General features: G+C 37.7%; 1 protein-coding gene across 9 annotated transcripts in view; it reads right to left on the bottom strand.

Annotated features, from left to right (window-relative positions):
* The window catches only part of CCDC171 (coiled-coil domain containing 171), a 365291-nt gene that overhangs the window by 175263 nt on the left and 165867 nt on the right, over window positions 1-24161 (bottom strand). For all 9 annotated transcript variants that reach the window (XM_068551775.1, XM_068551774.1, XM_068551781.1 and 6 more), the window contains 2 exons: window positions 3942-4446; window positions 2977-3093 (listed from right to left, as the gene is read on the bottom strand). In XM_068551775.1, coding sequence (XP_068407876.1) covers window positions 2977-3093; window positions 3942-4446 — 622 coding nt within the window. The remainder of the gene's footprint in view (window positions 1-2976; window positions 3094-3941; window positions 4447-24161) is intronic.

The following is a 24161-nucleotide window of genomic DNA, read 5'->3' as shown; positions in this document are numbered from 1 at the left end:
TCATTAATGCTAAATGCTACTTTCACAGTGAGATGGGTGGTAAGGGAACAACAATTTTTTTTAGCACCCACTATGTACCAGATACCGTACAAAACGTTCAACAAGCGTTATCTCATTAATTCCTCATAACAATGGGGAAGACGATACCATCTTCATTTATGGGAAAAGAGTGTGAGGCCCAGTAAAGTTAAGTAACTTGCCCAGTTTCACACAACTAATAATTAGCAACGCTGAATACAATATCAAGTCTGCCTTGTTCAAAGCTAATGCTCTTTCTATTACACAATAATGATTACCCATTTAGATTTTTCAGACACTTAAACTATAAACTCAACATGACTATATAAGCCGTTATGGCTTTACATTTATTACCCTTATCTGTTGATAATCACTCATAGACTTTGAAAATATTTTCCCATCTTTTCTGCTAAAATATCTAAAATTTCTACTAGGATACACTTAAAAATGAAAACACAGTTGCCTAGATAACAATACATTAACCCTTCATCATGTTTTGAAAGAATTATTCTATAAGCCCAGCTAGTCAAGCCACCACTGCAGAAGATCCACACTGATCATTTTTGTACTAGTTCAGTAACAATTATCTATCTGCCTGGACCATATCCTTTCCAATACTCTTCAGGACTTTGATACATCAATTATTTTCCCCTTCTAAGCAACAATCATTTTCTCTTCTCCAAGTAGTGTTCTTTATCCAACAACATTTAAAGGCTTGCCTAAAAATAAGTTTTCCTGAACTTGCTATTTCCTCAAGCTAGAGGCATACCAGGTTCTAACATCAAAGACAGCTTGTTCCTAGAGATAGGCAAGCACTTAAAACACCACTCTTGGTCTACATTTTACTTCACAGGTCTTACCTACACATATTGTTTTCAAGGTCTGAATAAAAATTTTGTCAATATTTTAACTTAAAAATGTTACAAGGGGCTACTTTTAGAAACTGTGCTCAGGGGAAATTGCTGCCTACTTTCATAAATCAACAATCTGATCCCATGCCAATGATCTACCCTTTCCCCCACTACTTCCCAATATGGTTAGAGTTGACAATATATTTTATCCATAAGTCAGACCTGCTACGCATGGAGTTACATTCGCACCTCTTGAATGTCCCTTCTTCCCATTCTATGCTTATTCCCACCTCTACATCTCTGCTTAAGCTATGCCCTGCATCTGAATGCCATCTCTCCTCTCTAACTTACTGTCATTCTAGGCCCAACTAAATCACTAGTCCCTGAAGCCTTCCCAATACTCATAAGCCCACATAGAGCTTTACCTTCTGCGTATTCTTACATTTAAAGCCTGTACTTCCTCATCCAATCCTTGATTACATTCTGCCTAAGTTGTTCATGAGTTGTCGCTCTTATTCTTATGACCATTATGTATATTTTCTAGAGGATCGATCAAGTCACATCTTTTTCTTTTATCTCCTCAAGCATATAGCACAGTGATAAGAAAAAAATGCATTAAATAAAGTAATAATATAAATAAGATTATAGCTTAAGAAACCAATCTACTTTTAGGTCCACATACCTGAAAAAATATGACTAACAAAAATCATCTGTTTATTAAACTAAACCCCAAAATTTATTAAGTTCTTTCAAGAATGTTACAATTTTGCTTTGAAGTTATAATACCAACATTCTTAAAATATATTTATTTGCACTTTTATTTCAGACTCCAAACCCAGTATGTTGAGATTTTGCCGATACATTAAAATATGCATATTCCCTACCAATATTTACGGCCACAACCTAAAAATAATCTTTGGATCATAAGTTTTGTACTATAAGAGCCTAGTTTACATGTTTGAAATCACAATAAATGATCTATATTTGCACAGCAGAATTGTCTGAAGAATTAAATTACATCCCAAATTATCATTTCATTAATACTTAGAATATTTCACTATGCAGGCAAGTATTAACAAGTCTACTACTATACATTTTTTTTTCTATTAATGTGTCTGAAACGACCATAATTAGTCCAATGACATAGCTTAAGCAGTAGGTAACTGTATGTTACTCTTTAAGTGCAGAGAAATTAGTTTTCATTGAACATTTCACACAAACATGCCACGCAATCTAAGTCATGAAAAAATAAACTTGAATTTTAGACCTTTGGAAATCACTGGTTATAGGTGGCTTCACACCTAGTGGAAAGGAGCAGACTATTTAAATTAACTCTATTTAAAATTAAATAGAAAAAATAAAAACATGTTGCCAGGGGCTTCCTTGGTGGCGCAGTGGTTGAGAATCTGCCTGCCAATGCAGGGGACACGGGTTCGAGCCCTGGTCTGGGAAGGTCCCACATGCCGCAGAGCAACTAGGCCCGTGAGCCACAACTAGTGAGCCTGCGCCTCTGGAGCCTGTGCTCCACAACAAGAGAGGCCGCGATAATGAGAGGCCCGCGCACCGCGATGAAGAGTGGCCCCCACTTGCCGCAACTAGAGAAATCCCTCGCACAGAAATGAAGACCCAACACAGCCATAAATAAATAAATAAAAATAAACCCAAAGTTTAAAAAAAAAAAAAAAATGTTGCCAAATGAGAGAGAAAAATTTTCTACTGATTCAGTTATTATTCGGATTTCTAAAGCACATGGCCAGAAACAGAAGAAAGATTAAAACATTTGAAAGAATATTACCAGTATTACTTAATAAAAAAGCTAATGATGAGTTTTCCATGGGAAAAGCGTATCACAAAGGAAAAAGAAGGTGAATGTATTCACCAAGAAGTGTCATTTAATTTCCCCATAAAGACAAAATTAACATCAAAAATTACATTAATTCACTACTTCATTAAATACAGATTTAGTAATCTCTGTGCCTGAATAAAAGAAAGATAAAAACAAATACATTTTCTTCCTTGAAGGTTTATTAGAATTTGTACCATAAAGAATTTCTGGACATTTGCTTTTTAAATGTATTTTGCAAGGACATAAAAAGGGGAATCATACCTGTTTTACTAATAGCTTCCTGTAACTCAGCCATAGAACTGATTATTGCAGCAAGGAGGTCAGAACTGGTGAGCCAACTGAGAGCTTGCAAACAACGTAACTGCTCCTTTTGATGTTCTGCAAAAACAGAAGAAAATCCATTATGCAATTCTACAAAAATTTATTAAAATCCATTTAAAAATTATAGCAATATTTAGCTATTTAAGAAGTAGATCAAAATTTGTACGTAGAGCTTCACCTAGTGCAGAGAAGTCTACAATAGATGTGAGATTTTATTGACTTTATTTACGGTTCAATTTTTCCATATAAGAAGAGAAGTCAACTAATGTATTTGACCATGAAACAAACAGGCATTTTATTAACTCCTCTCTATATATAATGGTAACTGACATCATAAAAGAAAAGGGAGAAGGAAATTTTCTTTAGTTCTACTTACTTAATAGCTTGCTTTTGAAAAGTTAAAAACTGAAATAATTGTTTCCTCAGAATAGTCAGGCATTCAAAAAAAGTTAGCTATAAAACTTACATTAGTTTCATTTTCATTCAATTCTTCAATAGATTTTTAACTCTGATCATTTTATACTAATTCAAAGAAAGTGAAAGTAAGTTATGCTACTAATTAATTTTAAATAGGGCAGAGTTTCTGGATTGACTTTATTGAAAAATCGCTGTACAAACTTTTCAATTTACTGTCAAAAGAGCATTCAAATATAATAAAGCTAGACAAAGTTGAAATCATATATATTTGCTACTTTCTTTATATTTTAATGTTTACAACAAAAAATTAAAGCCTAATTTATACATAGATACACACTTATTCATACACACATACATATCTACATATGTATGTAGATATGTTACATGATTTGACATTGTAAATAATTTTTTTATGTTTTTGCCCAACATATTCACTTCGTATGTCACTTACATTCGACTCAGATTTTTAAAAGCACAAATTATCTTACTTGGAAATTTATGCTTGTCTTTGGGCTCTCCTGTACACACTAACATGCCTATGCCTTCTTTGAAACTCTCCATCCAGGTAAAAAGAGAGGCACACGACTGGCCCAAAATCTTGAGTCTGTTTGCTGCCAAAATTGCAATAACACCTTTCCGGAATACACGTATCAATCCTTTGAATGCTTTTTTCTTCATCTTGGCTTCCTCTTGCTTCTTTTCCTCTACAATTGACAAAGCCTGGGCTAGAGTTCTAACTTCCAATTTTAACAACTCAAAGGTGTTGACCTGCTCCTGGAGAAAATCTCTCTGTGTGGATAAGGCAGATGATCGGCTATACAGAGGATATAAGGCACCAGCCATCAATGCACAGGCCGCCAGCAAGGATGTTTGTTCCCTTTTAGTCTGTGATAACAAGTTTTTGAAATGTGTGTTTTCAACAACCAATTGCTCATGTGACTTCTCAATACGGTTCAATTTTTCCATATTTTTTTCAGCAATTTCTTGAAATTTCTATAAAAAAAGTCAAATAATATATTTGATCATGAAACAGGCATTTTATTAACTCCTCTTTTAAAACAGAAAAACTTTTGCTGACAACTATTTCTTTTTCTTCAAAAGATCTATGTTCTAAAATATCCAAAAAATACATATGATAGAGCAACAGTGGGCCAAACAGCTTAGATCTAAATGTGCACGGTAATTTTTAAATCCCTTATATAGAAGCTTTACACAAAGCAGAGCACATACATTTAAAAATACTTTGTAAATTTCCTATATACTTATGCATAAATACACATATTCAGAAAAAGAAAATTTCTTCTCTTCCATTCCTCAGTAACATGTATTTGCTAGTTTTAAACAGAAATCACACCAGCATTAGAGGCTTTTCTATATGTAAAAAGATTTAACTTTTTGTCAAAATAGCAAAGGGTTAAATAAATAATACAATACAGAGCATCTGACTATCTGCCATTTACTAGACAAGAGGGGACTGATTCTCAAAGCATACTCTCTTATTTCAGTTTCTTCTTCCCCAAGACAGAAGGCTGTACAAAGTACAGCTCCAGTGCTGGGAGTAAACACTAACTGTGGGCTGGGCCTCAGCAGCTCTCTGGTCCTTTTTTCCTGATCAAGGTACTTATAATTCAAAACTTAACATGCAACACACAGAAATTTTAACTGCAGGCACTGAATTTTAATCACTAGAAAATAAACTAGCTCTCCATGAAATCTTACACCTAATCATTAAGGAATTGTTGAAATAGAGTAAATTTTAGAAGATAACAGATGCCAATTTCTTTTACTGATTCATTTATCATTCAATAAACATTTACTGATTGCTCACTAAATTCCACACGCTAGGAAAACAGACAAATAAATCAATGATTGTGGTATAATGCTGTGATGGAGCTATGCTAGATTGCCAGAGATGCACAAAAGGATGTTTATACCAAATGACGTTGACAGGCTTTTGGAGGAATATGGCAAAGGACAAGTGGGAGTGAGATGTGTAATAGAAAGAACAACAACAAAAAAAAACTCAACTCCACAAATAAGGAGGCTAGCCAATAGCTACCCTTATAATAAAATTTAATCTAATCTAGTCCATGGTGATTTAACAGCTTTAGCTGAATCTTTACTTAACCAAATAAGCTGCCCTGGCTTGTCCATGGACTTCGTTCTTTATAAAACAGGCCAAGGGAGTTCAATTTGAATAAGGGGGTCAGTCAGAGACAGAGAAAAATCATGCTCTATATAAAGTGAAGTAGTATCTTCATTATGACAGAATCCTTTTGGGGGCATTAAGGAAAATATTTCTCTTTGTATTATTGGTTCAGGTTACACTCCGTCTGAAATTTAACAATGGTCTTGGGGAAAGGTTTACAGTGAGTGTGTGTCTGATTCAAGAGTTATCCACGAACAACTAGAACAATCAAAGGCATTTCTAAAATTTACATTGGCAGGAAGACTTCAAAGGTGATCAGACTTAGAGAAAATCATACAAACTCTTAACTACTCTGCAAGATTTGGGTGTCAAAGCCTACCATGGACAATGTAAACAGGAAGTAGCCAAAAGGATTCAAACTTGTCGAAACACATGGCTGAGGAAAGTAACCCCCGGACCAAAACCAGTCCTGAGGCTAGAGAATGAGGTTCCCAAAGGTGCACAGTGAGTAGAAGGAGGCACTCAGAAGTACAGTCCTGAATACAAACGAGTAAAGGAAGTATACAAGAGGCCACTCTCTGATGGATTCAACTTCTTGAATGCTTTCCCTTGGGCAGGAGGGAAATTGGATTTAGTCTTGGTTTTAAATGTTTCTCTACTATACTTTAATTTCCTTTATTTACTCCAACTATTCTCTGAAGTCTGATCCAGCCGTACCTGTGGTGGTACTGTGAGAAATAAAGGAATGGGGAAATAAGGGAATTGTAGCTTGCTCCAACCACATCTCTACTGATAGCCAAGTTGTGGCAGCAGCAGTCTATCAATGGGCCTGTGTCCCAGAGCTCCATATAAAGACCACTAGTAAAGGTCGTGGTGTTCCACTGGGAGCAGCTGGAAGAAGAAAGAAACTCTGAGAGCCAAGTGGACGGCTTAGAAGCAGATGTACAGCAGAACACAACAATGTGTTCTAAGGAAGTACAAATAATTCAGAATATTTGAAGAGGAAAATGATGGAAATTTGAGAAGTATGTAGATAATAAATGATTAAGCTAAAGAATTTAAACTTTACCCAGAAAGCTATGAGAAACCATAAAAACTTGGGACAGTTGCTAAGCTTTAGTAAATGGATGGGGAAATTGGAAACATTAATAAAGACTGCTTGGGATAGCAGGAGAGTTGCAGGGAGTAGAGGGAGCAAATGAAAATTACAAAGTTTAATTCCATATTCTCTCCAAAATCAACTCCACCAGTTCATTTAGAGAAAAAAAGGAAAATTATAGAAAATCTAGGATAAAAGAGATGCACTGGTCATACCTAAGTAATGGAAATAAAAATGAACCTAATCGGGGTGGACCTGAGAGTCCTGAGGGGAAACGGGGAAAGGGAGGCGCAGGGTCCGGCTGGAGCGTCAGCACCCCTCCTCCTGACTGTGGGGAAAGCGGCTTAAAACTCATCCCTAGGCTCGCAGGCCCCTTATTCAGCCAAGTCCCTCTGAGCTCCTTCCTCCCTGAGCTAAAGTACCAGGGGGGAGGGGACAGGGGAGGGGACTGGCACAGGTAACGGGGAACAACAAAAGATGATTGTTAACTAAGGAAAACCAGCTATCCCAAGATCACTCATCCTGGGTTAAGCCAGCTGCCATGTCGTGAGGACACTCAAGCAGCCCTAAGGAGAGATCCATGTGGCAAGGAACTGAGGCCGCCTACCTACAACCACGAGTTGCCGGGCTGCCACCTGCCAAAGAATTAGATGTGTCACCAATACGTGCCATTGGAATTTCTGCCCGGGCACAGGCTGCGCAACTGTAGTTCTTCTTGCTTCTGCTGTCTGCCCTTTGGTGGATGAGGCTATCCAAGAGGCTTGTGCGGAGGAGCTTCAAGATGGCGGAAGAGTAAGACGTGGAGATCACCTTCTGCCCCACAAATACATCAGAAATACATCTACATGTGGAACAACTCCTACAGAACACCTACTAAATGCCTGCAGAAGACCTCAGACCTCCCAAAAGGCAAGAAACTCCCCATGTAACTGGGTAGGGCAAAAGAAAAAAGGAAAAACAGAGACAAAGAATAGGGGCGGAACCTGCACCAGTGGGAGGGAGCTGTGAAGGAAGAAAGGTTTCCACACACTAGGAAGCCCCTTCGCGGGGGGAGACTGTGGATGGCGGAGGGGGGAAGCTTCGGAGCCACGGAGGAGAGTGCAGCAGCAGGGGTGCGGAGGGCAAAGCGGACAGATTGCCACACAGAGGATTGGTGCCGACCAGTACTCACCAGCCCAAGAGGCTTGTCTGCTCACCCGCCGGGGCGGGCGGGGGCTGGGAGCAGAGGTTCAGGCTTCGGAGGTCGGATCGCAGGGAGAGGACTGGGGTTGGCGGCGTGAACACAGCCTGAAGGGGGCTAGTGCGCCACAGCTAGCCGGGAGGGTGTCTGGGAAAAGGTCTGGAGCTGCCGAAGAGGCAAGAGATTTCTTCTTGCCTCTGTTTCCTGGTGCATGAGGAGAGGGGATTAAGGGCGCCGCTTAAAGGAGCCCCAGAGACAGGCGCGAGCCGCGGCTATCAGCGCGGACCCCAGAGACGGGCGGGAGCCGCGGCTATCAGCGCGGACCCCAGAGACGGGCATGAAACTCTAACGCTGCTGCTGCCACCACCAAGAAGCCTGTGTGCGAGCACAGGTCACTCTCCACACCTCCCCTCCCAGGAGCCTGTGCAGCCCGCCACTGCCAGGGTCCCGTGATCCAGGGACTTCCCCGGGAGAACACACGCATGGCGCGCCTCACGCTGGTGCAACGTCACGCCGGCCTCTGCCGCCGCAGGCTCGCCCCGCCTCCTCCGTACCCCTCCCTCCCCCGGCCTGAGTGAGCCAGAGCCCCCGAAGCAGCTGCTCCTTTAACCGCGTCCTGTCTGAGCGAAGAACAGACGCCCTCAGGCGACCTACACGCAGAGGCGGGGACAAATCCAAAGCTGAACCCCAGGAGCTGTGCGAACAAAGAAGAGAAAGGGAAATCTCTCCCAGCAGCCTCAGGAGCAGCGGATTAAATCTCCACAATCAACTTGATGTACCCTGCATCTGTGGAATACCTGAATAGAGAATGAATCATCCCAAATTGAGGTGGTGGACTTTGAGAGCCATGATATATATATATTTTTTTCCCCTTTTTCTCTTTTTGTGAGTGTGTATGTGTATGCTTCTGTGTGTGATTTTGTCTGTATAGCTTTGCTTTTACCATTTGTCCTACGGTTCTGTCTGTCCGTTTTCTCTGCTTCTTTTTTTTTTTAGTATAGTTTTTAGCACTTGTTATCATTCGTGGATTTCGTTTCCGGTTTGGTTGCTGTCTTCTTTCTTTTCTTTCTTTCTTCCTTCCTTCCTTCCTTCCTTCCTTCCTTTCTTTCTTTCTTTCTTTCTTTCTTTCTTTCCTTCCTTCCTTCCTTCCTTCCTTCCTTCCTTCCTTCCTTCCTTCCTTTCTTTCTTTCCTTCTTTCTTTCTTTCCGGTTTGGTTGCTGTCTTCTTTCTTTCTTTCTTTCTTTCTTTCTTTCTTTCTTTCTTTCTTTCTTTCTTTCTTTCTTTCTTCCTTCCTTCCTTCCTTCCTTTCCTTCCTTCCTTCCTTCCTTCCCTCCCTCCCTCCCTCTCTCTCTCTCTCTCTTTCTTTCTTTCTTTCTTTCTTTCTTTCCTTCTTTCTTTCCTCCCTTTTATTCTGAGACATGTGGATGACAGGCTCTTGGTGCTCCAGCCAGGCGTCAGGGGTGTTGTGCCTCTGAGGTGGGAGAGCCAAGTTCAGGACACGGGTCCACAAGAGATGTCCCAGCTCCACATAATATGAAACGGTGAAAATCTCCCAGAGATCTCCATATCAACGCCAAGACCCAGCTCCACTCAATGACCAGCAACCTACAGTGCTGGACACCCTATGCCAAACAACTAGCAAGACAGGAACACAACCCCATCCATTGGCAGAGAGGCTGCCTAAAATCATAATAAGGCCACAGACACCCCAAAACACACCACCAGACGTGGACCTGCCCACCAGAAAGACAAGATGCAGCCTCATCCACCAGAACACAGGCACTAGTCCCCTCCACCAGGAAGCCTACACAACCCACTAAACCAACCTTAGCCACTGGGGACAGACACCAAAAACAACGGGAACTACGAACCTGCAGCCTGCGAAAAAGAGACCCCGAACACAGTAAGCTAAGCAAAATGAGAAGAAAGAGAAACACACAGCAGATGAAGGAACAAGGAAAAAACCCAGCAGACCTAACAAATGAAGAAGAAATAGGCAGTCTACCTGAAAAAGAATTCAGAATAATGATAGTAAAGATGATCCAAAATCTTGGAAATAGAATGGAGAACATATAAGAAATGTTTAACAAGGACCTGAAGAACTAAAGAGCAAACAAACAGTGATGAACAACACAATAAATGAAATTAAAAATTCTCTAGAAGGGATCAATAGTAGAATAACGGAGGCAGAAGAATGGATAAGTGATCTGGAAGATAAAATAGTGGAAATAACTGCTGCAGAGCAGAATAAAGAAAAAAGAATGACAAGAATTGAGGACAGTCTCCGAGACCTCTAGGACAACATTAAACGCATCAACATTTGAATTATAGGGGTCCCAGAAGAAGAAGAGAAAAAGGGACTGAGAAAATATTTGAAGAGATTATAGTTGAAAACTTCCCTAATATGGGAAAGGAAATAGTTAATCAAGTCCAGGAAGCACAGAGAGTCCCATACAGGATAAACCCAAGGAGAAACACGCCAAGACACATATTAATCAAACTATCAAAAATTAAATACAAAGAGAAAATATTAAAAGCAGCAAGGGAAAAACAACAAATAACACACAAGGGAAGCCCCATAAGGTTAACAGCTGAACATTCAGCAGAAACTCTGCAAGCCAGAAGGGAGTGGCAGGACATATTTAAAGTGATGAAGGAGAAAAACCTACAACCAAGATTACTCTACCCAGCAAGGATCTCATTCAGATTTGACGGAGAAATTAAAACCTTTACAGACAAGCAAAAGCTAAGAGAATTCAACATCACCAAACCAGCTTTACAACAAATGCTAAAGGAACTTCTCTAGGCAGGAAACACAAGAGAAGGAAAAGACCTACAATAACAAACCCAAAACAATTAAGAAAATGGTAATAGGAACATACATATGGTTAATTACCTTAAATGTAAAGGGATTAAATGCTCCAACCAAAAGACATAGACTTGCTGAATGGATACAAAAACTAGACCAATATATATATGATGTCTACAAGAGACCCACTTCAGATCTAGAGACACATACAGACTGAACGTGAGGGGATGGAAAAAGATATTCCATGCAAATGGAAATCAAAAGAAAGCTGGAGTAGCAATTCTCATATCAGACAAAGTAGACTTTAAAACAAAGACTATTACAAGAGACAAAGAAGGACACTACAGAATGATCAAGGGAGCAAACCAAGAAGAAGATGTAACAATTGTAAATATTTATGCACCCAACATAAGAGCACCTCAATACATAACGCAAATACTAACAGCCATAAAAGGGGAAATTGACAGTAACACAATCATAGTAGGGGACATTAACACCCCACTTTCACCAATGGACAGATCATCCAAAATGAAAATAAATAAGGAAACACAAGCTTTAAATGATACATTAAACAAGATGGATTTAATTGATATTTATAGGACTTTCACTCCAAAACAACAGAATACACATGCTTCTCAACTGCTCATAGAACATTCTCCAGGATAGATCATATCTTGGGTCACAAATCAAGCCTTGGTAAATTTAAAAAATTGAAATTATATCAAGTATCTTTTCTGACCACAACGCTATGAGACTACATATCAATTATGGAAAAAAACTGTAAAAATTACAAACACATGGAGGCTAAACAATACACTACTTAATAACCAAGAGATCACTGAAGAAATCAAAGAGGAAATCAAAAAAATACCTAGACACAAATGACAATGAAAACACGACGACCCAAAACCTATGGGATGCAGCAAAAGCAGTTCTAAGAGGGAAGTTTATAGCAATACAATCCTACCTTAAGAAACAAGAAACATCTCAAATAAACAAACTAACCTTACACCTAAAGCAATCAGAGAAAGAAGAACAAAAGAACCCCAAAGTTAGCAGAAGGAAAGAAATCATAAAGATCAGATCAGAAATAAATGAAAAAGAAATGAAGGAAATGACAGCAAACACCAATAAAACTAAAGGCTGGTTCTTTGAGAAGATAAACAAAATTGATACACCATTAGCCAGACTCATCAAGAAAAAAAGCGAGAAGACTCAAATCAATAGAATTTGAAATGAAAAAGGAGAAGTAACAACTGACACTGTAGAAATACAAAGGATCATGAGAGATTACTACAAGCAACTCTATGACAATAAAACGGACAACCTGGAAGAAATGGACAAATTCTTAGAAATGCACAACCTTCAGAGACTGAACCAGGAAGAAATAGAAAATATGAACAGACCAATCACAAGCACTGAAATTGAAACTGTGATTAAAAATCTTCCAACAAACAAAAGCCCAGGACCAGATGGCTCCACAGGCGAATTCTGTCAAACATTTAGAGAAGAGCTAACACCTGTGCTTCTCAAACTCTTCCAAAATATAGCAGAGGGAGGAACACTCCTAAACTCATTCTATGAGGCCACCATCACCCTGATCCCAAAACCAGACAAAGATGTCACAAAGAAAGAAAACTACAGGCCAATATCACTGATGAACATAGATGTAAAAATCCTCAACAAAATACTAGCAAACAGAATCCAACAGCACATTAAAAGGATCATAAACCAAGATCAAGTGGGGTTTATCCCAGGGATGCAAGGATTCTTCAATATACACAAATCAATCAATGTGATACACCACATTAACAAATTGAAGGAGAAAAACCATGTGGTCGTCTCAACAGATGCAGAGAAAGCTTTCAACAAAATTCAACACCCATTTATGATAAAAACCCTCCAGAAAGTAGGAATAGAGGGAACTTTCCTCAACATAATAAAGGCCATATATGACAAACCCACAGCCAACATCGTCCTCAATGGTGAAAAACTGAAACCATTTCCACTAAGATCAGGAACAAGACAAGGTTGCCCACTCTCACCACTATTATTCAACAATAGTTTTGGAAGTTTTAGGCACAGCAATCAGAAAAGAAAAAGAAATAAAAGGAATCCAAATCGGAAAAGAGGAAGTAAAGCTGTCACTGTTTGCAGATGATGTGATACTATACATAGAGAATCCTAAGGATGCTACCAGAAAATTATTAGAGCTCATCAATGAATTTGGTAAAGTAGCAGGATACAAAATTAATGCACACAAATCTCTTGCATTCCTATACGCTAATGATGAGAAATCTGACAGTGAAATTAAGAAAATGCTCCCATTTACCATTGCAACAAAAAGAATAAAATATCTAGGAATAAACCTACCTAAGGAGACAAAAGACCTGTATGCAGAAAATTATAGGACACTGATGAAAGAAATTAAAGATGATACAAATAGATGGAGAGATATACCATGTTCTTGGATTGGAAGAATCAACATTGTGAAAATGACTATACTACCCAAAGCAATCTACAGATACAATGCAATCCCTATCAAACTACCAATGGCATTTTTCACAGAACTAGAACAAAAAATTTCACAATTTGTAGGGAAACACAAAAGACCCCGAATAGCCAAAGGAATGTTGAGAAAGAAAAATGGAGCTGGAGGAATCAGGCTCCTGGACTTCAGACTATACTACAAAGCTACAGTAATCAAGACACTATGGTACTGGCACAAAAACAGAAATATAGATCAATGGAACAGGATAGAAAGCCCAGAGATAAACCCACACACATATGGTCACCTTATCTTTGATAAAGGAGGCAAGAATATACAGTGGAGAAAAGCCAGCCTCTTCAGTAAGTGGTGCTGGGAAAACTGGACAGCTACATGGAAAAGAATGAAATTAGAACACTCCCTAACACCATACACAAAAGTAAACTCAAAATGGATTAAAGAGCTAAATGTAAGGCCAGACACTATCAAACTCTTAGAGGAAAACATAGGCAAAACACTCCCTGACATAAATCAAAGCAAGATCCTTTTTGACCCACCTCCTAGAGAAATGGAAAAAAAAACAAAAATAAACAATGGGACCTAATGAAACTTAAAAGCTTTTGCACAGCAAAGGAAACCATAAACAAGACGAAAAGACAACTCTCGGAATGGGAGAAAATATTTGCAAATGAAGCAACTGACAAGGATTAATCTCCAAAATTTACAAGCAGCTCATGCAGCTCAACATCAAAAAAACAAACAACCCAATCCAAAAATGGGCAGAAGAGCGAAAAAGACATTTCTCCAAAGAAGATATACAGATTGCCAACAAACACATGAAAGAATGCTCAACATCATTAATCATTAGAGAAATGCAAATCAAAACTACAATGAGATATCATCTCACACTGGTCAGAATGGCCAGCATCAAAAAATCTACAAACAAAAAATGCTGGAGAGGGTGTGGAGAAAAGGGAACCCTCTTGCACTGTTGGTGGGAATGTAAACTGATACAGCCACTAAGGAGAACAGTATGGAGGTTTCTTAAAAAACTAAAAATAGAACTACCATACGACCCAGCAATCCCACTACTGGGCATATACCCTGAGAAAACCATTATTCAAAAAGAGTCATGTACCACAATGTTCATTGCAGCTCTATTTACAATAGCCAGGACATGGAAGCAACCTAAGTGTCCATCAACAGATGAATGGATAAAGAAGATGTGGCACATATATACAATGGAATATTACTCAGCCATAAAAAGAAACGAAATTGAGTTATTTGTAGTGAGGTGGATGAACCTAGTCTGTCATACAGAGTGAAGTAAGTCAGAAAGAGAAAAACAAATACCATACGCTAACACATATATATGGAATCTAAAAAAAAAAAAAAGGTCATGAAGAACCTAGGGGCAAGACGGGAATAAAGACACAGACTACTAGAGAATGGACTTGAGGATACGGGGATGGGGAAGGGTAAGCTGGGACAAAGTGAGAGAGTGGCATGGACATATATACACTACCAAACATAAAACAGATAGCTAGTGGGAAGCAGCCGCATAGCACAGAGAGATCAGCTCGGTGCTTTGTGACTACCTAGAGGGGTGGGAGGGAGGGAGACTCAAGAGGGAAGAGATATGGGGACATAGGTATATGTATAACTGATTCACTTTGTTATAAAGCAGAAACTAACACACCATTGTAAAGCAGTTATACTCCAAAAAAGATGTTAAAAAAAAAAAAAATGAACCTAATCACTCGGGTTCTAGGTGGCTGCCTATTCACACTTTTACAGATATCAAAGTCTCAGGCAGAAGTTGGTTTTCAAGAAATATTACTTTTTTTGACCAAAAAAAAAAAAAATGTAAAAAGATATATTTGCTAATGATATTTTAAATATTCCACAAAAAATTCAGTCACTGGTCAAAATCAAATGGATTGTGGAAGGAGAGATAAAAGTAAAGTAAACCTATTGCAAAAGATTTAATTTTACTCCATGATAGATTCCTCTACTGTATACAGCTGGTCCATTTCCACAGAGCATCAGATTAAAGTTAAAGCATTTCAGAGAGACAGCCAGAAACAGATAGTCCTGGGATGAGGATAAGAGAGTAATTAAAACATGGCCAGAAATGGATAAAAATCGAGAATATATATTACAACTTCTCTCTATATAGAGGAAAAACAGGAGCACACTGGAATATTTGGAAAACAGAATTGAGATTCTTGACTTACACAGCCAGTTTTCATTTTAGGCTACCTAGTAGAAGCAGTAGTGATGTCATAAAGCAATTTTAAATATCCTCATGTCATTTTATGGCTCCCAAATTTTGATCATTTGTATTGGTTATTTATTTTAAAGTGCTAGTTAATATTAATTACTACCACTATGAATGATTTCATGAGATGAATCATATAATTTGTATTGTAAGAAAGAGATGCTATTCACAAATTGCTAAAAGAATAAAAATAAGACTAAGAATACATATGAAGTGGTAAATTCTACCAAATATTCAAAGATGATTTAATACCTATCATTCTCAAAATCTTCCAAAAAATTGAAGAGGAGAAAACACTTGCTAATGCATTTTATAAGGTCAACATTATCTTGATACCAAAACCAGACAAGCACAAGACAAAAAAAGAAAATTATATACCAATATCTCTAATGAACATAAACGGAAAAATCCTCAACAAAATATTAGCAAACCAGGAATTCCCTGGTGGTCCAGTGGTTAGGACTCCAAGCTTTCACTGCCGAGGGCCCGGGTTCAATCCCTGGTCGGGGAACTAAGATCCCACAAGCCACGCAGCATGGCCAAAAAAAAATTAGCAAACCAAATACAACAGTACATTAAAAGGATCATACACCATGATAGTGAGATTTATTCCAGGAATGCAAGGATTGTTCAATATCTGCAAATCAATCAACATGATATACCACATTAACAAAACAAAGGATAAAAATCACATGATTATCTCAACAGATGCAGAAAATCATTTGACAAGATTCAACACCTATTTATAATAAAAGCTCTCAATAAAATGGGTATAGAAGGAAGGTACCGTAACATAATAAAGGCTATTTATGACAAACCCACTAGCATCATACTCAATGGTGAAAAATTAAAAGCTATCCCTCTAAGATCAGGAACAAAACAAGGATGCCCACTCTCACCACTCATATTCAACTTGGTATTAGAAGTCCTAGCCAGAGCAATTAGGCATGAAAAAGAAATAAAAGACACCCAAATTGGAAAAGAAGAAGTAAAACTGTCCCTATCTGCTGATGATAGTATTTTATATATAGAAAAACCTAAAGTTGCCACAAAAAAACTATTAAAAATAATAAATGAATACAGTCAAGTTGCTGGGTACAAAATCAGTATACAAAAATCTGTTTTGTGTTTCTATACACTAACAACAAACTAGCAGAAAGAGAAATAAATAAAAAAATCCCATTTACTATCACAACAAAAAGAATAAAATACCTAGGAATAAATTCAACCAAGGAGGTGAAAGACCTGTAGACCGAAAACTATAAGACACTGTTGGAAAAACTGAAGACGTGAAGAAATAGAAAGATATTCTGTGTTCACAGACTGGAAGAATCAGCATTGTTAAAATGTCCATATTACCTAAAGCAATCTACAGATTCAGTGCAATCTGTATCAAAATCTCAATAATATTTTTCACAAAAATAGAACCAAAAAATGCTAAAATTTGTATGGAACCAATAATAGCCAAAGCAATCCTGAGGGGGAAAAAAAAAGTTCAAGGTATCACATTCCCTTATTTCAAATTATACTACAAAGCTATACTAATCAAAATAGCATGGTATTGGCAGAAAAACAGACAGATCAATGGAACAGAACTGAAAGTCCAGATATAAACTCTCACATATATGGATAATTAATTTATATTAAAGGAGTAAAGAACATACAATGGATAAAGGACAGTCTCTTCAATAAATGGTGTTGGGAAAACGGGACAGCCACATGCAAAAGAATGAAACTAGATCACTATCTTACACCATATACAAAAATTAACTCAAAATGGATTAAAGACTTGAATGTAAGAACTGAAGCCGTAAAAATCCTAGAAAAAAAATAGGCAGTAGTATGCTCTCTCTGACATCAGCTTTAGCAGTATCATTCTAGATATGTCTCCTAAGGCAAGGGAAATGAAAACAAAATATGCAAATGGGACTACAACAAACTAAAAAGCTTCTGCACAGCAAAAGAAACCATCAACAAAACAAAAGGACAACCTACCAAATGGGAGAAGACATCTGCAAAACATATATCTATAAGCAGCCAATATCCAAAATATAAAAGAACTCATACAACTCAACAACAACAAAGAACTCAATTAAAAAGTGGGCAGAGGATCTGAATACACATTTTTCCCCAAGAAGAAATAAAGACAGCCAACAGGCACATGAAAAGGTGTTCAACATCACCAATTATTAGAAAAACGCACGTTAAAACAGCAATGAAATATTATCTTGTTACCAAACCAGGTCCATTTGTCTAAGGCGCAGCAAGCCAAACGGTGAGACAAAGATTTGCAGCAGAGAAAGGGTTTATTCACGAGGCAGCCAAGCAAAGAGACGGGAGAAAAAATCTCAAATCCACCTCCCCAAAGGTGAAGGGCTTGGGATACTTCTGGGTAAAGCTGAGGCGTGGGGAGTGTGGGGAAAGTAATTGGAGACAAGAAAAAGGTGAGGTATCATCATTCCGCACAGGCGCAAGTAAGCTATGTGCTTCTCCTCGGGATGCACGTTCTGTAGGTGGAGTTTTGGGCCTTCTGACGTCAAAAGGTCACTGATTGTACACTCACACATGCCCATTTGGAGGGTTGGTGACCCCACCAGTCCTCACCAGATCAAACTCTAACTGGACACAGCTGACTCCAAGTTCCTGAAACACAACTCAGGCAAACTTTTTTAGGCTACCTGATGTTTACAGAACAATTAAAGCAAGCTTGATCAGTGAAGGCAGGTTACAGTTCATTATTTATTAAGCAAGTTCCAGTTTAATGGATCTAACTGATGACTACCCTCAGTCTCAATCTCATGTGCATTAGAATGGCTAATTATCAAAAAGACAACAAATAAGTATTGGTGAGGATGTGGAGAAAAGGGAACACTTGTGCACTATTGGTGGGAATGTAAACTGGTGCAGCCACTGTAGAAAACAGTATGGAGACTGCTCAAAAAATTAAGTATATACTTAATTTACTACCACACGATCCAGCTGTTCCACTTCTCCAAATTTATCCGAATATGAAAACACTAATTTGAAAAGAGATATTATTGCACTGCACTCTGAAGGCCTGCAAGTCGTGGAGTTGCCAAGCCTTGACACTGAAGAAAGAGCCCAGAGACAGCGACAGAGACAGTAGTGATTTATTGGACAGGGGGATCTTACACAAAGGGTCCTGGAGCTACACCCCACCATGTGGGGGCAGATGCTGGGCAGGACATGACAACAGTCTTTGCTACTCAGGGGAGAAGGAGGCCACCATTTATAGGGGGAATTGATGTCAGGTGGGCTCATCAGTTACCAGGAGCTAATTAAGCCTTATAATTAAGACAACTGGATAGTCATGTGAGTGAAGCAGGGACTGGTCTAGCAGGGGATGTACAGAGAGCAAGAGAACAGGCATCTTGAGTGTAGCCTAACCATACATATATGCACCCCTATGTTCATTGCAGCATTATTTACAAGAGCTGAGATATGGAAACAACCTCACTGCCCATCAACAGATGAATGGATAAAGAAGATGTGGTATATACAAGCAATGGAATACTATTAAGCCATAAAAAACATGAAATCTTGCCATTTTCAACAAGGGTGGACCTTGAAGGTATTATGCTAAGTGAAATGAGTCAGAGAGAGAAAGACAAATACCCTATCAATTCACTCATATGTGGAATATAAAACACAGACAAGCAAAAACAAAATAAATGAAAAAAACAAACCAAACAAACATGTAGACACAGAGAACAGAGTAGTGGTTACAGAGGGAAAGGGTCAGGGGAGGGCAAAATGGTTAAAGAGGGTTAACTGTATGGTGATGTATGGAAACCAGACTTTTGGTGGTGGGCATGCTATAGTGTATTCAGAAGTCGAATTAAAATGTGGTACACATGAAATTTATATAATGTTATAAATCAATGTTACCTTGATTTTTTTTTAAGAAAGAAGTTATTAAAAAAGAATACATGTGAAGTCTGTATATAAATAAAAATAAACAACCTCTGTTAGTTTGTCTAACAACTGTCTGTTGTCCTAAATCATTCTTGGTTTATATAATCAAGATACCAAGTATTAACGGTTATCAAAAAAAAATCAACCAGGACAACATTCAATTAAATAACTAGGGTTAGCAGAGTGGGATATTTGAAATAAAGATTTTAAAATAATGAAATTAAGTACTTAAATTTTTAAAGCTCTTATTGACAAACATGAGATTAAGAAAACCACACTAATATTAATGCTAATAAATACTGAGAGTTTGGATTATTTCTTAACAATTACATTTCTGCATTCCTGGCAGATCCACTGAAATCCAGAATTACAGATCTGACTGCCCACTAGGCATCTCCCCCTAGATACCTCATAACCATCTCAAGTACTGCTGTTTTTCCTCCTAAAGGTGTTTGTAATAGTCCTCTTTACGAGTACATTGAACCAACATCCACCCAATTGTTCCAGTCAAAAACTTTGTAGTAAGTCTTAATTCCTCCTTCTTTCACCCGATCCTCTCCATCCCTAAATCAAAGCCATCAGCAAGCAATGCTAGTTTCATGTCGGACTGTGTCAATCCAATCCTATTGCTGAAACTCTTTACTGAACCAAGGTCTCCCCTCAGGTCACAACATGCCCACAAGCCGTCTCCTGTAAAGACTTCACTTCCTCCTAGGATCCTCAACTTGATGAAAAAGGAGATGATCTGCTCCTTTGCTATCCAGACAGGAACCTCACCACCACTGTGACTTTTCACAATTTATCCATGGTCTCTAGCACCACCAGGTCCTTTCCTTTCAACTCCCCTAACACTATTCAAATTCTAACAATTTCCTGAGCCCATTTCAGGGTCCATCTATTCCATGACACCTATTACTAACATTCTCATTCATGCTGACTTTGACGTTCTCTGAACATAATTAAACCACTCAGGCACTTAATTCCTGCACTGCTACTTAACTTATTTCATGTGTATATATTTACTCTCCCTCAAATACAATAGAGTGCTAGTTCCTAGAGGCCAGGAATTATTTACTATGGTGCCTGTCACAATGCTCTATATGCTGTGGGTATTTTATAAATATTAAGTGAATTAAATAATCCTTTATAAAATGTTCCCTGATGCTTAGCACAGTGCTTTGCCTATAATAAGCACTGAGTAAATACCCAATGAATAAAAAGTTTTACAAATGTAAAGAGAAGAAAAATATAATCCAAAAAAGATATGATTTCCAAATATAATTTGGAACTTATCAACATGTCAGAATTCTGTTTTAAATTAATTCTGATATTCCAGAGAGACTTTCAGAGGCATTGCATTATTTACTGTGAATTATTCTTGAAGAACAAAGCTTGTTTGATGGTAAGGCTAGAAACATCTATAAGGGCAAGTATTCCTTAAAAAAGAAAACCTATGTTCTTTACCAAAGAAGATTAAAGACCAAAATTTTTCAAACAAACATAAGGAACATCACTTTCAAATGGGACAAAAGCATTCCTAGTACTGGTATAATCTGCCCCTTAGTGTGTTTAATTTCAAAAATAATATTCACAAATCCCCCCCAAAAAAATTCTTAAAAAATTTTAACAACCTGAAACTATAAAATTTATACCTTTTACACAGACTTTTTTTGACATGTCAAAAATACTACCTAATTTTATTAGTTTTCCTTGACTTTTAGATTCAAAGTGCACCCAAAACGAGGGGGAGAGGACAGCTTCTTTCCTTAATGAATCATGCACTTACTTTCTGAAACACAGGAGCCTTGAGGGATACCTTACTGGCTTTCAGCAACCCATGAACTTTGAGACTTTGGGCCAGAAATTAGACACTTCCCTATGGAGTAAAATTCTTTTTTTATCACTTTCGCTTGCTGATTTCTTATTCTTTATGTTGGCAAAAAGACAAACTGCAAACTGGACAGTCAGTGACAAATAGATATCAAAGGACTACATTTTAAAAATCTTTTATACGTTTCATATCTTGTCTTTTTATGCAATAGTAATATTTTAAAATATAATAAACATAAATTTGCCAGCTTTTCCTACAATGTAAATGTTTCTCTGTTAAAAAATAAAGCACATTTTGTGGAGAAATTGGAGCCTTCATACACTGCCTGTGGAGATGTTGAAATGGTGCAGAGGCTTTTGAAAACAGTTTGGCAGTTCTTCAAAAAGTTAAATATAGAGTTACCATATGACCCAGAAATTCCATTATCTGGTCTTCATATATATACTCAGGCCCCATAATGGCTACTTACTTAACTTAAAAACACTATCTTCACATTTTGTAAGTTTAGCACATCAAAAATATTGCAGTATGTGTCGAAAATGGTACATGCCTGTGTGTACTCTAGTTTCTGAGGCAGTACAAATTATAAAATTATCCAAAGAGATAAGCCAAGCTCTCAAAAGAAAAGAGTTCTCCTTATCATTAGACAGAATAAATTGCCAATACAGGCAAGATGCTTGATTTACTGATTGTTAAAAGATATTATCTCAGACTGTTGGAAAGTTAGCATGTCCTCTAAGTTCTGATCCATCTGATGTCTCCCTTCCTTCGGGGCTTTCAGATCCTGATAAGAGGGCCCAGGTGGCTCTAGTCTCCTCCAGGAAGCCTTCAAACTTTGACCACCTTCAATTCTGAGTTGATAGCATTCTTTTGGCAATTAATTACATACAGCCTTGTGATAAACCTTATATTATTTAATTTTTCATGTGTTTGTATAGTGCCACCCCAACTAAATTTGACACTTTTTGAGAAAATAAGTATTATACCCCTTTGTTAGTATCACAGCATGAAACACAGTGTTCTATATATCTGATATATATATATAACATGTATTTATTTAATTAATATTAACTATATTATGTAAAAGTTATTTTGCTATTTTTACCTACAGTAGTAATTTTGCAATATAGTATACTAAAAATTCAGTCTCTCAGAAAAAAGAAGTCTGAGAAAAATAAGAGATAGGGAACTACCATTTTTGAATGACGGACAGCATGGCACTGGTTAGCTCTTTCATACGTTATCATGTTTCATCACCAGTTAAGCAAGATTCACTCGGAAAAGTGAGTTCAAGAAATATGAAACTGAATTGTCACTATACCTGCTTTCAGATAGTACTTTATACACAAAAATAGCATGTTTCTAAAAGAAACAGTGTTGTAGTATAATGCAAAAAGGACTGGAAGATAAGGATGATGATAATATATTCAAACAGCATGTAACATTCACTTTGTAATTTCTAAACGCCAAGCAAGGTGCTAAACATTTCACATCTGTTATCTCCATTCTAATTCTGACCCTAGAACTTCCTCGCTACACAAATGAGTGGTACCAGTTCTCTGAACCTTACTTTCCACATTTATAAAATAGAAATGATGTTTAAGTTACCTTTCTCACATGGTTGTTGTGGGGATCAAGTAAGAGGAGGCAAGCAAAAGTATGAAAAGCGTTGAAAAATCGATCAAGCATTACAAAAATTCAATTGATAGCATTATTATTAAGAAAAACAGGGGCTTCCCTGGTGGTGCAGTGGTTGAGAATCGCCTGCCAATGCAGGGGACACAGGTCGAGCCCTGGTCCGGGAAGATCCCACATGCCACGGAGCAACTAAGCCTGGGCGCCACAACTACTGAGCCTGCGCTCCAGAGCCCGTGAGCCGCAACTACTGAGCCCACGTGCCACATCTACTGAAGCCCGCGCGCATAGGGCCTGTGCTCCGCAACAAGAGAAGCCACTGCAATGAGAAGCCCGTGCACCGCAACAAAGAGCAGCCCCCTCTCGCTGCAACTAGAGAAAGCCCGCACGCAGCAACGAAGACCCAACGCAGCCAAAATTAAATAAATAAATTTAAAAAAAATTTTTAATTAAAAAAAAAAGAAAAACAACTTCTAAAGCAATTATTTAAAAACTAGTCAGAGGACTTTCCTATATTTCATTAGAGTCGCCCAGTCACACCTACTCACAATCCATCAAAACACAGTGTGCACCGGATTGTGTCGAACTCCCTGTGAATCATTTCAGGCAGGCATGTATCCCTATCACCATCAACAATATAAACAAGCTGCACTTTATCTCTGAATATTTTTGGAATTCAATTTAAAAGAAAAAAAGTTCAACATCTAATAACACTTTTATGATTAACTCAGATTTCTTGCCAAATGTACTCTTAACACTGTGATGTAAGAGGAATAAAATGCAATATATTATGATGAACCTGAATTTCTTTGATTTTTGTTCTCCATTCTAAACTCACTTGTTTTTACTAAAATGTCACATAAACCAAAAGTGTTTACAACAAACATCACATCAAGGGTTAACCATCCTTAACTGACAATGCAAAATCTTTAGTTCTAGAGAGGAAGTTCTTGTTCCAGTAATTTCATCTTTTTCAGATAGAAAAGAAATAACATAAATACTAAGATTACAAAAGCAAAGTTAGTAAGGCAGTGTAACATGGAACTCAGCCCCGATCCTTCAGTAGGCATACATGCTTGAGATATATTTATATGATGGCTCCAAAGTATTTAAATTCAAGAATTACCAAACTATGTGGCTAGCACATTTTAACTAACGCTAAAAACCTGCTAAAAACCAAGCTTCCTATTCTACAAGTTTCATTACCTAATAGCATTTCCAGTAATTGTTTTGGGTTTTTTTTAAGATTTTTTTTTTGATGTGGACCATTTTTTTAAGTCTTTATTGAATTTGTCACAAT

The sequence above is a fragment of the Eschrichtius robustus genome, chromosome 10 (genome assembly GCF_028021215.1).
Source record: "Eschrichtius robustus isolate mEscRob2 chromosome 10, mEscRob2.pri, whole genome shotgun sequence".
Lineage (NCBI taxonomy): Eukaryota > Metazoa > Chordata > Mammalia > Artiodactyla > Eschrichtiidae > Eschrichtius > Eschrichtius robustus.
The sequence above is the reverse complement of the archived record's forward strand: the minus strand, read 5'-3'. Positions and strand labels throughout refer to the sequence as shown.